Source organism: Pinus tabuliformis, chromosome 1_2 (assembly GCF_031772625.1).
Source record: "Pinus tabuliformis cultivar Carrire ecotype Pingquan chromosome 1_2, CPIR1, whole genome shotgun sequence".
In the NCBI taxonomy this organism is placed as follows: Eukaryota; Viridiplantae; Streptophyta; class Pinopsida; order Pinales; family Pinaceae; genus Pinus; species Pinus tabuliformis.
The window spans coordinates 382,529,096-382,544,768 of record NC_142298.1 but is presented as its reverse complement, the minus strand read 5'-3'; the positions used below and the strand labels follow the sequence as shown (position 1 = coordinate 382,544,768).

Below are 15,673 nucleotides of genomic sequence, written 5' to 3'. Positions count from 1 at the left end.
AGTTGATCAACCAAAGAGGGGCTTGACCTAATTAGGGAAGATAATAGGATCAAATAACTATTTTTCTTTTGAAATTTGAATGCAATGATCCAAGTGAGGACGCTAACCCAAAATTAGCCTAAGGAGAGAAATAATCCTCGAGTTAGGGCTTGCGATATCTCGATTCCACCATCATATTACGCTCAAATTTGGAGGACCCCTTGAGAAGGCCCTAGCACAATTGTGGACCAATTTTCAAGGTGTTTGGATGGCTACAAAATATTTCGTGTGATGCCCCAGGAGACCTTCTAGGGTTAGACCTAAAATTGGGAAAAGTGAAGAAAAGAGAGGGAAATTTGACCACCAATGGGATACAAGGATCATTCCCTTAATGATTCGGCTTAATGGAGTCAAGATACACAGATCGAGAATTTTCGTGTGCTAAGTATCCCTAATTGATCTTTGCTAGCTAGCCTCTTCAAGGGCAGCAAATAGGTCAATAGGGATTTATACTTCAAACTTGCCAAAGAGATGAATTTTCAATGTCTTTCAACCTAAGAGGTGCCTCTAGGAACATTCACCCACTCTCTTCAAGTACAACGCATGCATTAAATCACTTATTAAAGGTTCCAAGAAAAATTTTGCATTTACTTTAACCCATACAAAAATAATGATAATCATAACATGCAGTAAACTAGTGAAATAACAAGAATAACATCAAAATTCGAATTACATGAGAGAGAGAGTATATACATTCATCAACTTTGCATTAGAAAGAAGCTCCAAAGACAATAGCAAAAATCCAAACATCATAGTGCATCAAGAAAGCTCCAAAAAGTTTACCCAGCAAAAAGTGTGGAAATCTCACAAGAGAGACTAATCCAATCCAAGTGATGACAATGAAAATGAATCATCTCACTTCTATTTATACAATCCTCTAAGGGGTTCGAATGGTTGATTTGGACTAATAATGCCCCTAAAATAAAATAATGTGCATAATAACAATACTTTTGGTGACAAGCCCACCAAAATAGCTCAATAAAACAAGAATAAGTCTCTCAAGAGGGCAGAATGATCAATATAGGAGTAGTTGGGCCTTTGAGGGGGCCTAATGAAGTCTTAGGGGTGCCATGAAGTAAAAATGGACTCCAACCATAGTGGACAAGGGGTTGGCCCCTTTGTTTTCCAAGTAAGAACATGTGGTGCTCCTAAGTGGGTGTGGGGGCACAAAGACAACCCCATGGGTCTCCAAGTGGATTGGAAATTCCTGTAGACCATCTGTAAGGGCTAGGATGATGACATAAACTCTCCCTCTGCAGCGGGAGATATCCTATGGACCCTGGATCATCTAAAAAGTGTATGGTGTATGTGTGGAGCCGGTTGGGCATGGTGAAGCAGGCGCATCATCGTCATCCAAAAGATGGAACACGAGCAATCAATGAGTGGTGTTGGGGATCCATGAAGTACTCTCTGCCATGGTGGAGGCCCATGGCTCTCAGCGCTCACCCTACAAGTGCCAATGTGGTCCTCTAGAGGGAAAGGATCCCGTATAGGGTGGCCAAGCTCAATATGGAAACCCACCTGCAATCCTGCATAACATCCAATGCGTCCCCTTGCCCTCCAATACAACAAATCATTAGAATAATAAAGTAAAAGAGCTTACAAGTCATGGAATCAATGGGGCACTTCATGGTGGCATGCCCTTCCATAGTGGGCTTTGGCATGTACAAGTGTCTCCAAGCTCAATAAGGGGCTAATCAAGGACCCTATTAGGCAGTTTCAACCTTTAAAGGGGGTGACATGTCCATGGTACATCCCTCAAGTGGTAGGTGGAAAATGATATAGTAATGGAACGGAGTGGGGATCAGGGGATTCATCTAGACCACATGTCATGGTACAAGGGTAGCTATAATAAGGGAAGCCCACACCTGGGTATGTGAGTGTAGGAGGGACATGTGACACGGGACCTTGGAAGACTCTCTTCTAGGGAAAAACCCAACAACCTTTTCTTAGATAAATTTATCTAATTCAACAAGTGATACAATTTGAACTTTCCAGTCAAAATAAAGTCAAACTGACCAGTAACCAAACCTAGGTCAAACCTAGTCAAGCAGAGATAAGTAGCCTCAAAAATAACGATCACTATGCCGAAGAAATTTTGGCCTGCTTCAGAGATCTCGGTTTTCCTCGGAAGAACTTGGTATGCCCAGAAGATTTAAGTCTGCCCATAAAATGCGGTTTGTCACCTCTCCTTATCCTTCATGTGAATAGAAGAAGAATAAGTATATGAATGGGTGATCTGAATTGTGTCAATGGAGGATGTCAAGTTACCTTTATATAGTGAACTTGGTGGGTCCGAATGGGTGTCTCATGTAGGCTGGCCGACTTGTCAATATGGAGACATAAAATTTGAATTTCAAAAATTGAGTTTTCCTCTTTTGAAGTTGACTTGAATTTTACATTTGTAATTATCATTTCTTTTGCTCTGGAAGGCTAAAATAAATTATGAAGACCAACCATAGCTACAAAAATTCAACAATTACTAACAACAAGCATTGAGGGAAATGATTTCTAAGTGGAGAGGAATGTTGGGATCCTCCTTAAGGGCAAGGAGTGCAAAGGGCCCATTAGAGTAATATTAGTGGAGACCACTCCATGTGACATGGAATAGGTCACATCCTGGGGGGGAGCTGAACTGGTAATCTGAGATATGTGAAATCGTTGAAACTCGAGAGACCCCGGTTCAAATCCCCCTGTTTGTGACCCAGTTTTCGGAGAGGAGGACAGGCCGTAGACCCCCAGAGGTTTACTAGTAGTTACGTGTCAGGGGGACTGCTCGGTTTCTCTGGGTCACAAAAAAAAACATGGACTAGGTCACTAGCTCCCCTACGTTCATTATTATTAAATGAAGGCCAGTATGGTATTTAGTATTGAATAAATATAATGTGGACTCATTAAAGAAGTTTCACTAGGTAGTTAGAAGGTTGTTATGATTAGTGTTCTATTGATAGCTATAAGGAATGGAATCCTCCTTATGATGGGTGGAAAAATATTGTATTTGGAGCATAGGTAATTGAGAGGTCACCCAATATTAAGAGGCAAGTGAACAAGAGTGGATTCCTTCCATAAAATTATTGTTATAAGGAGTTGTCCCACCTTAAGACTATTTTTATATAATCAAGTAAAGGAGTTTTTCTATCTTATTCTTGGATATCTTGTATGTGTTATCATTTTCAGATCTAAGGTACTTAACAAGTTTCATATATAAATGTACTTAACATAAAATCTTATCATTTACGACATGGAATCACCAATGCTTTTACTCTAGACAGAAGACAGATCAACAGTGCAGCCTTTTTATCTGGGTACAGAATATTGCAACAAAGACTACCTTTTGCAATCTAGAAACAAAACATGGCAAAATATTCCTATGTCAATTATAAAGGTGTCTTAAAGGACAAACAGAAGTTGAGAAACTTAAATTTGAATGACAAGACACATAACATTTACTTTCAAATAGTATTTAGTTCTATAAGTGTGTCAAGAAGGCCAAAATCCCAACAATGCTGGAATTGATTCGACAACAAAGATACAGTGAGATTACCTTTGTATAGTGAGTATCTAAATCAACATCAGCTCTTGCCTCTGGAGTTCTTGCTTTCAAGAAGCGCAACATAATGGAAATCATTGTGCAGTCAACCTGTAAATATATGGTATATGAGAACTCCAAATCTTTCTGAAGCATTTCACATTATTGTCCCACTTAAGTTTTCTATCATAGCAAGTACGAGCATCTTAACCAGTCCTCTATTTTCTTTGTAACAAATCATGCAACTACATACTGTAATGTCAAAATAAGCAACAAAAATCAATATTTTCAAGGTTTCATTCCTGCTGAATTGTTTTCTTATAATGAAGTTTATTTGTCTTCAAAGACAAGGTATAATCAGATCATTCTTGACAAGTAATGCCCGGAACTCAACCTATTTCAATATGTTAGAAGCTTTATGATTATCGAATATTACCTTAGGCAGACATTGAAAACCACCTCCAGTTGTATTCAGTAGTGCCAATGATAAAATTCGATTAGGTGCAATGGCTGCTAATTTGAAGGCTATCATAGCCCCTGCTCTGACAGACATTGAAATCACAACCCAGCAAATAATCGAGAAAGAAATAAAATGTTTGATAACACAATTCAAATATACTCAAGCTCCTACCAAAGAATGAATAGACTATCATTCCAGCTTGTTTTGACATTGCATAATTTCATATCTATTAAGTTATCTACTAAACTCATTAATAAAGCCAACCTTCTTCAGATACAGAGTTTTTTCCTTATCTACCAATTATTTTCTTTTACTCAGCTTCCTTTTGGTATGAACTTGCAGCTTCTTTTGTTTAACCTTTTACTAATTTTGTGAAGAATACCATGTAAATTGCACTTATTCTCTTACCCATAGAATGACCACAGACATGAGCCTTGTTCCAGCCTAAGTGATCCAATAAAGCCAAGGCATCCCTTGCCATAATCGTTGTTCTGCCATAAAATAAATATTGGTGAAACGATAAACAATCAATCTTCTCTATTGCAAAAGCAAAACATTTACAAACTATATATTAAAAGAAAAGAGAACCAACTAGAAGAGACAATAGCTTGACAGTGAACCTTGTTTTGTTGGTCATATTATTACAGTGTTATGGACATTATTAACTATGTTATTGCATCATGGTTGATTTATTCTTGACTACGTCGCTCACAATCTATCAGCCCTAGCCAATTGCCAGCCAAGATGGTAGCCCTCACAATAGCATTAGTGTATGTGATTTGTTTTTGACATGTAATGGCATTGTTTATGACACAATTGCTAGCCCTAACCTATTGTTATTATAGTTAGGATTGTTGTATCAGATTATATTGAAGGAACTACACCACCTATGACCGTAATACTAGTCAAGCACAAATAGGATTAAGTGTGAGGAGACAATCTGGGTGAGTGGAAATTTGAGTGGTAAACCTTAAGTTTACCATTAAATATGTCCGATTGCCCTTTTTATGCATCCGGTTTCTAATACAATCACGGGAGGGATCTTAAGGTCTAGGCTATGGATGTGAATTTGACCTAGAGAGGCATGTGAGAAGTCATATGAGAAATAATAAATATCCCTCTTCTTAATTGGAATGGCAGTATGCATTGATAGAGGTAGTGTTATATTATTAGTTTGTGCACCTATTGTTGAAGGTAATGTTATACTTCTCAATTCGGAAGAGAAAAATGTTTATTTCCTCTAATGCCCTGTAATGTTCCTAAGTAGGAATATGAGTGATATTTTAAACAAATAAACGGTGCAGCAACATAAAATTAAGAACATGCATTATACACCCATAAAACACTGTAAATCTAGAACTGCTGAACCATATATTATAAAATCTGAGAGCATAGGTACAATATAAATGAGATGGCGCACCTGGGCTTGTCTCAAGGACAAGCTGGACCAAACCCGGGTGATGGAATCGCTAAGCTGAAGGTTGCCCAGTTGCTGCACCACTCTGCACTGCATTGTCCCAGTAAAATTGTTGTCCTACTAAACTTCGACCTGTTGGAATATGCCCAAAAGCTGCCCAAAAAATTATATCTTTCAACCCTAGACTCCTTGGACAAAACCCAGAAAAACCCAGAAGGAAATTTCTCTGGTTTTGAATTTGGATTTTCGGCCTCCTTGGAGCCTCTCCCCAGCCGTTGCTGCCAAATTCCACTTGCAGGAAACAGCCTGCAAATCCCTTTGAAAACACCCCTAGAATGCTGGGTTCACTTGTGATGACTGAATCCTTGCTTCCCGGATGATCCTTGGCCTAGATCACTGCTCTCCTAAGCACCACGAGTTTGCTGCCAGAGGCCTCTGCGCAATCCCTCTGCCCAGAAATTCGTACTGTTGTAACCCCTGACTGGCTGGCTGCAAAACTCAGTGAAATTGTCCTCAACCAACAGCCTTTCCAGCTCCAGAACTCCCAACAAGCTATGGACCTCCCGGTTGGCTCAATCCCCTTCTGCGTGTTTCTGGCTACCCAGAAAATACGCAGTCTCCTCCTCTGCGTGGCTAGATGAAGTGTATGTTAATGTTGGAACCCCTGAAATCTCTGTGGAACAGCCTCCCTAGGGCAGGCACGGATAGTCCCCCGAAGTAGAGGTTGAATCTCCCCTGCGGAAGATTCGTGGCTAAACAACCAGTAGACTCGCTAAGCAGCAGAGCGTACAAAGATAAGTTTGTTTGTAAAATGATCAAGATGCTGCAAAATGAGAGCTCCTTCCTCTTTTATCACCTTGGGCCCCCTTAGCCTCTTGTGGGCCCCTCCTTCCACTAATTCAATTCCCTCCAACTCATGCAATGGCCAAGTTCGAATTATTCATGTGGGTGGCCCCCACATTCCACTAGCTGCCAGAAATAAAGTCGAATTGCCTATAGTTCCTAAGTTTTGCGTGTGGGGTCCTCCTCCTAAGCCAAAAATGATGCCAAAATTGTGTAGCTACACCCCGTGACTAATACATTTGAGAAGGGACATGACATGCCCATCCCTTCTCAATATGCATAAGGTAAACCATATTGATAAGACTTAGTCTAGTGCACATGTACTATACTTTTACTTTTTATGCTCTTATACTTATCTATTTTATATTATAGTATATTCTCTTTTGTACTTTGAGTGACTTGATCCAAGTTGACCACTCACCAATTTTATTGTAGATTCAGTCAAACTTAATCACACTCCTGTAATTTATGTACTATATATAGGTAATGTACTTGAGTGTACAACATGTGTACAGTTTCGATAAGCATCTTTATACTTACACACTTGATTTCCTATGTTCTCTTATGTGAGTATCTTTCTTCCATCATTGGTATTTTACCCATACTAATTGGCATCAAAATCTCATGATTAGGACCTCTTAAGGTTCTACAAATTCAACTTCCTTGGGATGTCTTTTCTACCCATAATTCTCCTTGAGTTCTCAACTCCAAGTGGTTCAAGTGATTTGCAAGCACATTGACACCATCAACTGCTAATTCCAAGCCATTAGTACCATACTACCAAGCTATGTCACAAGGTTCATTGAACTTCAACCTTGAGGTTCAAAATTTGGTAAACCGAAAAAAAATGAGGTTTGGTGAACCTCATCGAACCTCATAGCCATTGACCAAGTCCATAGCTCAAGCTCATAACCTCATATCACAACTCAACTTGTAATCCGTCCTTGTAGTTTCAAAGTCCATGATAACATTTTTTATGTTTATTGATGTTGATTTTCCTCTTTTATGCTATATTTCATTTTAAATTTAACATATATATATATATATATAAAATGTATATAGAAGAATCTAATGGCGAACTTCAAACGAACCTCATCAAAAATTCAAACTTAAACCAAACCTAGTCATTGTTGAACCCAAACTCAAACCCAAACCATGTGACTTAGTACACAAGTAATTCATCATCACTCTAATTTCTCTCAAACCTTCTTTGTATTTCAACAAGCTTTATGCAATTTTCTCACAAACACGTATACTTCTTCACAATTAGCAAAATCATCAATCCTTTTCAACCTATTTCATTAATTTTCTGTTCATTTCATTGGTTTTAAATGTTAGAATGACGATAATTTTCACATATCGTCATTTATTGCTCACCGCCCTTTATTATTTTTTTATATATTTGACTAGGTTGCCTTAGTCACCCTCATGTGGTGCGTGCTTTTGTTTTGTGGGCCTATAACACCTGTTGAAGGGACACCACACTTGAGTTGTGTATAAATACACAAATCAAGCTCTCATTTTTATCATCTCATCATAGTGATTCATAATGATCAATTCTTTAGCTTACAAACATGATTCCTTGGCCTACACTCACCATATCTTGGGATTTTCTTATCCATGGGTCCATTGTCTCTTCTCTTTAAGATGTGCTTATGGTTAACGCTAATTTAGGGTTTAATGGTGGTCATATTCAATCCTTCTCTTTATTGTGATCTCAACATGGTACTAGAGATGTGAAATTTCCCTTCTTATTTTGTGACTCATTTACAGTCGATACAAAGTTGTGCTTGGTAAAAATTTCCTGAGGACTCGTTGATTTTAACCTTTTAGCCTATTTTTCGGACCCTTCCAACTTCAAAAATTAGGGTTTTCAATGTTTTTTGGAATAATGCACAATTTTCTAGGGTTTATTCCCTCTATTTCACTAGCACCCTTATTCTTTGCATTTTTTTGTCATTATAACATATAGTCAAGGATTTGCACCCTCTTTTTTCTACTCCCTTTTTTGCTCTCTTTCAACCAAAAATCTACAATTTTTAGGGCAATGATGGTTTTATTCATCTAGACGATTGTTGCCCAATGGCAGTGAATTTTTCAATCATTGTTATTATATGGTTTCAAAACCTTTCTTGGCTCCTTTAGCAAGTTCTCTTGCGATCTTCACAAAGAATTCTCTTTTCTAAACAAGATGGACTACTTCTTTGTTACACGTATGGTGGTGTACTTTGCAAATCGAGTTGTATCGAATTCAAAAGAAGATACTCTTGGCATTGACTCCACATTATTTGGAGATTTTTTTTATATTCCAAGGATTAGTAATTTTATATTGGATATGGCAGTTGGTAACACAAAGCCTACTCCTCAACTTTTAGTGGTATTCTTAGTGTCTAACAAGCTTTTGTTTGTTTGGTTGTGTTGATGTTGCCTCACTTGCATACTTGGTTAGTGTGGGAAAAGTCCTTAACCCCACAAGGTGTGACTTGGTGACAAACTAAGAGGGGGGGTTGTCACCTATTCCCAACTCTCTCACTTAAAGCTCTCTCCTAGTTAAAGCTAAGGGGGGTGGTCCCTAATGAAAAGGTTAGATGATATGATGTGAGTTTCTAGAAGATTTTAGGTTAATGAGACTACTTCAAGATTATGAGCAAGCTTAGTGAATAGATTGAGCAAATTAAAGATATTTTCAATAAACATCAACAAATCATTCAAAAGATGAACATGTAAACTAGTCCCTTAATAATTGCTTCAAGAAATGATAAAGACTTGCTCAAATATATATACTCAAAGTGAAATGACAAGTGGTCCTGCAAAACAAATCAATGTTAGATGGAAGATATGAATTGCAAGATAGAAATTGTACTTTAAAGAGATGCTCAAATAAAGATATTATCATTCATGATCATAAGCATGTACAGTAGCAATTTAAAGGACAATAACTTGCAAATGAAATTAAATGAAACAAAGTATTACTTGCAAAAGGAAAATGTTGTACTTGACAAATGGGATACTCAACAACCAAAATGATAACTTCAATGGATAGTGAGGCTATTCACCAAGACAAGTACATGAGATAAGCAAACTTGCAAGCAAATTTAAAGATGCTCTGAAGTAAATGAGTTAGAATGATAATGGAACTTAGCTAAGGTGAGATGCAATTGTCTTGGTAAAATTTTAAACTAAATGTCTATTCTAGGTGAGAGATTCTCCCTTCAACCTCTTACCAAAGGGTGAAGATTAGGGTGATTGCAAGGAAGAGGGGCTAAGGAAGCACTTGTCTTCGTTAACGATACCCTTCCCCTAATCCTTACAAGCCATGTGTGTTTTCATTCCTACAAGGGGACAAAGCCACCTTCATAACTGTAAAGTCACACACTTTACCTTACTCCGTACCAATTGGAAAAACTTTTAAGGAAAATCTTGGCCCCATTCTTTCTAGACAACCAAGCTTATGCTTGGAGTTAAATTTTAAGTGTCCAAGATTTAAAGCTAAAATGCCTAAATGTTTGTATGTTATTAGTGTTTGCCAAGAAAATTATTGATACAAATGCCTCAAAGGAAATGGATCAATTGCTCAAAATAAGATTGCATTGATGACTTCAATTATCCCCAACATTACTCACAAGCTTTGTAAAAGTAAATGGCATGTAAGTATAAGCTTCATATGTGCAAGTATGCTCGAAGTAAATGCTTTAAAAGATGTACCAATATAATTAAACACAAGTTCACATGAAGCATGTATCAATAAGTCATGTGAGCCAAACTGCTAAGTAAATGAAGCTAGAACAATTGAAATGTACCCAAAAGTGAAATGTTGGCTTGTAAGTAAATGAGATTGTTATATTGCAAATTTGTTTCAAAGTAAAGTGTTTCAAAATGTATGATGCATGATCAAAGTAACAAGTAAGCATATAATGAGGCAATGTACTCCAAAAAACAAAATGCTAAATAAATGAATTAAACTTGCCATATAAAACATAAAGTATTCGCTTGCTCAAAAATTGTACTTGAAATGTAATAAGTTGCAATACATGAATATTTGAGAAGTATAAAGCAAGTTGAAATGGTACTAAATTTGGATGTTATGTGAGTTAGATTTTTTTTTTAACAAGATCGTGTACTCATGTATTATAAAAACTGCAGAAAGCAGGAGAAGATACAAAATATGCTAATAGAGGAGTGAGAGAAGAAGTCCTAAGAAGGGGCGTAGCCCTTGAAATCTGAGAGTTTAGCTTGAGAAGAGAGTGCTGGAAAAGATATCTACTGTACTGTCTTACAAAAAGGCCATCTATCAGGCAGACTTTGCTGTTCATGAGGTTAACACCAGAATTGGTTTACAGTTTCCTCCATGTGATCTTCTTTCTGTTGCTCCTTTTGGCTATCCTTGGTAGAGGCTTCTGCCTGCATGCTCTCTGTGATGGTTTGAATGTGCTTGATTGCCTCCTCCAGATGCTCACACCTGTCCTTAAGGCTCTCTATTTCCTTCTTGCGTTTTTCCAGCTTCTTGCGCTTAGATCTGCTGTCTGCTATGAAGTCTTCGCGAAGTTCGTTGTGATGCTTCATAAACCGGGCAATCAGGAAGCAGTGATCTTTGCAAAGTGTGCAGGTGTCATTGCCCAGGACTCTGTCAAGTGGATTCTCACGGGGCGCCTCTCTCCCCTGAGCCTCTGGCTGTTGTCTTTCTGCCATGACTGAGAACAGACTAGTTAGTGTAAAAATATCTTGCAAGAGACTTGTATTATACCTGGATGCTGTGTGGATGGCCGGAATGTCTGTAACGCCCTGATGACTTTCTTGCTGGTTGCTTGTGGAATGAGCAGGCGCGGGGAGCGACTGCTTGCTTCCGCAGAGAGGTCTGCAATGCTCTGGAAACACCTCTTGCCCAAACTGCTTCTTGTGATATTGGTGAGAAGAAGGGGGTGGGAGGGGGATATAAAGGAACGAGAGGGGTCCTTCATGATGATGGAGCACGAGATATTTTCCTGAGGAGGCAGAGGGCGGATCCATCAGCAGATTTAGGGAGCAGACTTCGATGGGGCTGAAAGGATGTTTACCTAAAGGAGTAAGGGGATTGTCACGAGTCAGAGATGCTCTGAGGTCAAGGAAGGAGAGGAGCGCCGGCGATTTGAGGGAGATAGGATGGGCGAGTGTGGGAGAACCAGGAGTGAGATTGAAGTTCTGACAATTTCTGAAGAAGCTTACCTTGTGCTCAGTCTGGCCACTGGAGACCTTAAGGTATAGCTCTTGCGTAGATTCTGCCATTATCCCTGACTTGTCCTTGTTGCCGGTTGACCGCTTTGTTAGCAAGGGAATCCGCTTCTGCGTTGATTTCTCTTAACACGTGCATGAAAGTGATTTTCCCCAAGTGTCTGAGATTATCGTTTATCCTTGCCTTGATGCTATTGAGACTGGCTTTGTTAAAGTCTTTACCTGTATTCATTGCTGCAATTATTATAGCTGAGTCCCCAAGGATTAAGGCGTCCCGATATCCTAACCTGTGGAGAATCGAGGTGCCTAAGAGCAGACTGTAGGCTTCCGCTTCATTGTTGGTTGCGTGACCGAGTCCCCATTCGTAACTGCTGACGATATTCCCCTTCTGATCTTTAATTACTCCCCCCGCGCCTGCTCTCCCAGGGTTGCTCTTTGATGCTCCATCAAAGAGGAGTAAGGGACGATTCTGGGCTGTGATCCAGTTGTTTATTTCTTCTTTGTCGCCCCTGAGTTTCCAATTGTGTCGATTCTGCAGGGCTTTATTCTGAGGGAAGAGATTTTGGGAATGACTAATGTTGAACCTTTTGTACCAGTCAGTCTCTTCCTTTGTCCATCCTTGAGGGTCTGGGGGAGCTATGTGGTTAGCGCTGATAGCCTCTGAGATCCCTGCTATAGTCTTGGCGATAATCCTATCTATTTTGATCTGCTCATTTTTAAAAATATAGTGGTTCCTTGCCAACCAAATATTCCAGCACAGCGTAGCTGGAATACAATTCCATATTCTTAGGAGATTTTTTTTCCCTTTCCTGTTCAGAGGATAATCTTTCTTCCAATTTCTCTGTAAGTTGTTCACCTGATCATAGCTGCTTCTGACTTCCAGAGGGCTAAGTAGCTGTTTCCAACAGCTTTGAGCAAAGGTGCATCGAAGGAAGGAGTGATGGATGGATTCTTCCTCTGCTTGACAAAAACAACAAATCGAGGGGCCTTGAATTCCTCTCTTTCTCAGGTTCTCGGCAGTAAGGATTTTCCCTTTTAAAAGGGCCCAATTAAAATGTTTCACCTTGGGGATGCATTCGTTGTTCCAAGCTGCCTTATGGAGATTCCAATTTGCTGTGGGAGTCATGTTTTGCAGTGATTTATAACCCTCTCTCACTGTGAAACTTCCCCCACAGGTGTCCCAAATGTAACTGTCATCCATCTCCTTGTTGATTGGGGCGGCACCAGATAAAGAGATTTTCAGCTTATGCCATTGATCTCTGAGGTCCAGAGGCAGGTTCAGAGCCTTCCAATCAAGCCATCTATTTTGGGACCAAGAGGAAATATCGAACAAAGAGGATATGTTGTGCTCCTCCATCCAGACTTGAAGGGGTCTTAGTTCTTGGAGAGAGTCTCTGGGATTGGAGCCCATGATTCTGTCAAGCCAAATTTTAACATTCTTTCCACTGCCTGGTTTCTTGGAAGCATTCCCTCTAAAGTGAGGAAGGACTTTTTTAATCAGTCTCCACATTGGAGTGCACGGCCTATCCACAATTGGGTCCTGTAGAATGTTGGAGTTCGGACCACTAAGATATTTCCTTTTAATTGTCTCAACCCACCACGAGCCATTTCCTGAGATGATCTTCCAAATCAGCTTGAGCCCCATAGCCTGATTGGAGAGACTTGGAATCTTTATGGATAATCCTCCTTTTTCATACGGAAGGGTGACTTGATCCCAGTTGACGAGGCTGAACTTCTTTGAGTCCTGTTTTCCCCCCTGCCAGAGAAAACTTCTCATAATGAGTTCCATGTGCTTGTGGGTGCTTGCGGGAGCCATGATTATCGCATACTGGTAAATTGGAAGGCCTGAGAGAACAGCTTTTATAAGAATGGTTCTGCCGGCAAGGTTTAGCCAGGAAGCACCCCAACTCTGCAGAAGACCTCTCATCTTCTCGATATGTTTTGTCCAGACCTCTGCTTTGATGTGCTCTTTTGCCAGAGGAAGGCCCAAATATGAGAAGGAGCTCCAGCTTCTTTGAAGAGGAATGTCTAGAATCTGGGAGATTCTTTGTTGAATCTGAAGAGGAACATTCCAAGTGTAAATTTTACATTTTCTGTTGTTTAGTTTTCCCCCAGAAGCAAGAAGGAAGGCATCCAGTACTCTTTTGAACCTCCTGGCCATCAAGCTAGATGCCCCTCCGATTAGGAGTGTATCATCCGCGAAGAGTGAGTGATTGATCTCCTTAGTTCCTCTTTCAATGCGAATGCCCGTGATTTCTTTTTTGCTACGAAGATTTTCCAGATGGGCGCTCAGAGACTCAGCCATAAGAATGTAGAGGAAGGGGGAGAGGGGGCAGCCTTGCCTTAGCCCCCTCGAACTTCTGAAGTAATTGCTTGGGCGACCATTGATCAGAGGCGCGGTCCAAGGATTGGAAATGCATCCATTGATGATGTTGACAAAGTTGGAGGAGAAGCCAAATTTTTTTAGAACTGCTCTGAGGAAGGTGTGGTCCACTCGATCAAAAGCGTTTGCCATATCCAGTTTGATGATCATTCCCCGTTCTCCTCTATTGAGGCTGCTGTGGATGGCTTCCTGAACTAGGATGACGTTATCAATGATCTGCCTACTTGGGACAAAACCGCCCTGATTCTCAGAGATTAGAAGGGGGAGGAATTTCTTTAATCTATTGGCAAGGATTTTGGTGATGATCTTGTATGAGACATTGCAAAGCGATATGGGGCGAAATCTATCAAAGGTTTTTGGGTTTGCTTCTTTAGGAATCAAGGCTATATGTGAGGATTTTGTATTTTCCCCGACCTTGTGATTTCTAAAGGCATTCTTTATCATTCTCACAAAATCCTTCTTTATTGTTTCCCAATGTTGTCTGTAGAAAGCAACTGTGAAGCCGTCCGGCCCCGGGGCTTTGTCTTGTTGCATGCTGAAGGTGGCTTCTCTGATTTCCTCTTCTGAGGGTTCTTGTTCCAGCTCCTTGTTGTGGTTCTCTGTGATTTTACTCTTAATTATATTGAGGAAGGTCTCGCTGTTATGTTGTTGAATGTCTGCTGTGAGAAGGTCCTTAAAATGATTGAAGGCTGCGCTTTTTATTTCTTCTTGTTCCTTCAGCTCAATCCCTGCTACTTCGATTTTATCTATTTGGTTGCATGCTCTTCTGGTCTTGATATTATTGTGGAAAAAAGAAGTGTTTTTATCTCCAGCCTTCAGCCAGAGGCAGCGGGATCTTGTTCTTTGATCCTCTTCCTCTACCCGGTTTTGCCTGTAAAGCTCCTTGTACAGGGTTTTTTCCTTCTCGAGGTCCTCTGCTGAGTATTGAGTTTGCTCCTTTTCTATGTGCCAACGCTCCATTTCCGCTAGCAGATCGATTTTCTTTTTCTTGTCTATTTTTGCCTGCTCCCTCGCCCACTGCTTTATTGCTGTCCTGAGCTGCTTCAGCTTTGTTTCCCAAACAAAATAGGGCGACCCTATGACTTCTTTTGCCCATTGGTTTTGAATGAGGTTGCTGAAATCTTCGTTGAGGTCCCAATTTTTGTTATATTTGAAGGGGAGAGGGCCGAGGTTTGGACCTTTATCCAAAATAAGGACCACCGGCTTATGATCCGAGGCAGAACCGTGGATTAGTTGACTCCTTATTGAGTGGAAGTTTCCTGCTACCCCTTCCTGGATTAGGAACCTGTCCAGCCTTTCCTTGATATTGTGTATGCCTGTTCTTTTGTTGGACCAAGTGTATTTCCCATTTGACAGAGGAGTGTCGATTAGATTGAAGAGCTGTATTATAGCTTCTAATTTGTCTCTTGAAGGATCTGCGTGATAATTTCCTCCATATTTTTCTTGCACATTCCTTATTAAATTCATGTCTCCCCCAAGTATTAGCCTGCTGCTTTGAAGAGAGGAGATGTCTTCTTCTAGGGTGTTCCAGCAACTTGCTTTGTCCCTGTAGTGGTTGGGGGCGTATATGTTATATATATGATAAATTTCCTGCGAGCTTTTGTACTTTAGATCTGTTCTGATCCACCAAGTGCATTGGTGTGAGTTGTTGATTTCCCACTTATTTTTATTCCATAAAGTTCCAATCCCTCCTGATGCCCCATCGGAATCATTGGAGAGGCCTGTGAAGTTTTTGAATCGTTGGGTTTGATGAAGGAAGTCCTGATTGGTGAGTTTGGTCTCCTGAATTAGGAG

The 15,673-nt window shown here is 40.0% G+C and overlaps 1 protein-coding gene across 1 annotated transcript in view; it reads right to left on the bottom strand.

The window, feature by feature from the left end:
• Positions 1–15,673, bottom strand: part of LOC149205969 (alpha/beta-Hydrolases superfamily protein) — a 217,051-nt gene that overhangs the window by 61,406 nt on the left and 139,972 nt on the right. Inside the window, exons 6-8 of the mRNA XM_089397554.1 lie at positions 4,437–4,519; positions 4,005–4,105; positions 3,584–3,679 (exon numbers count right to left, since the gene is read on the bottom strand). Coding sequence (XP_089253680.1) covers positions 3,584–3,679; positions 4,005–4,105; positions 4,437–4,519 — 280 coding nt within the window. The remainder of the gene's footprint in view (positions 1–3,583; positions 3,680–4,004; positions 4,106–4,436; positions 4,520–15,673) is intronic.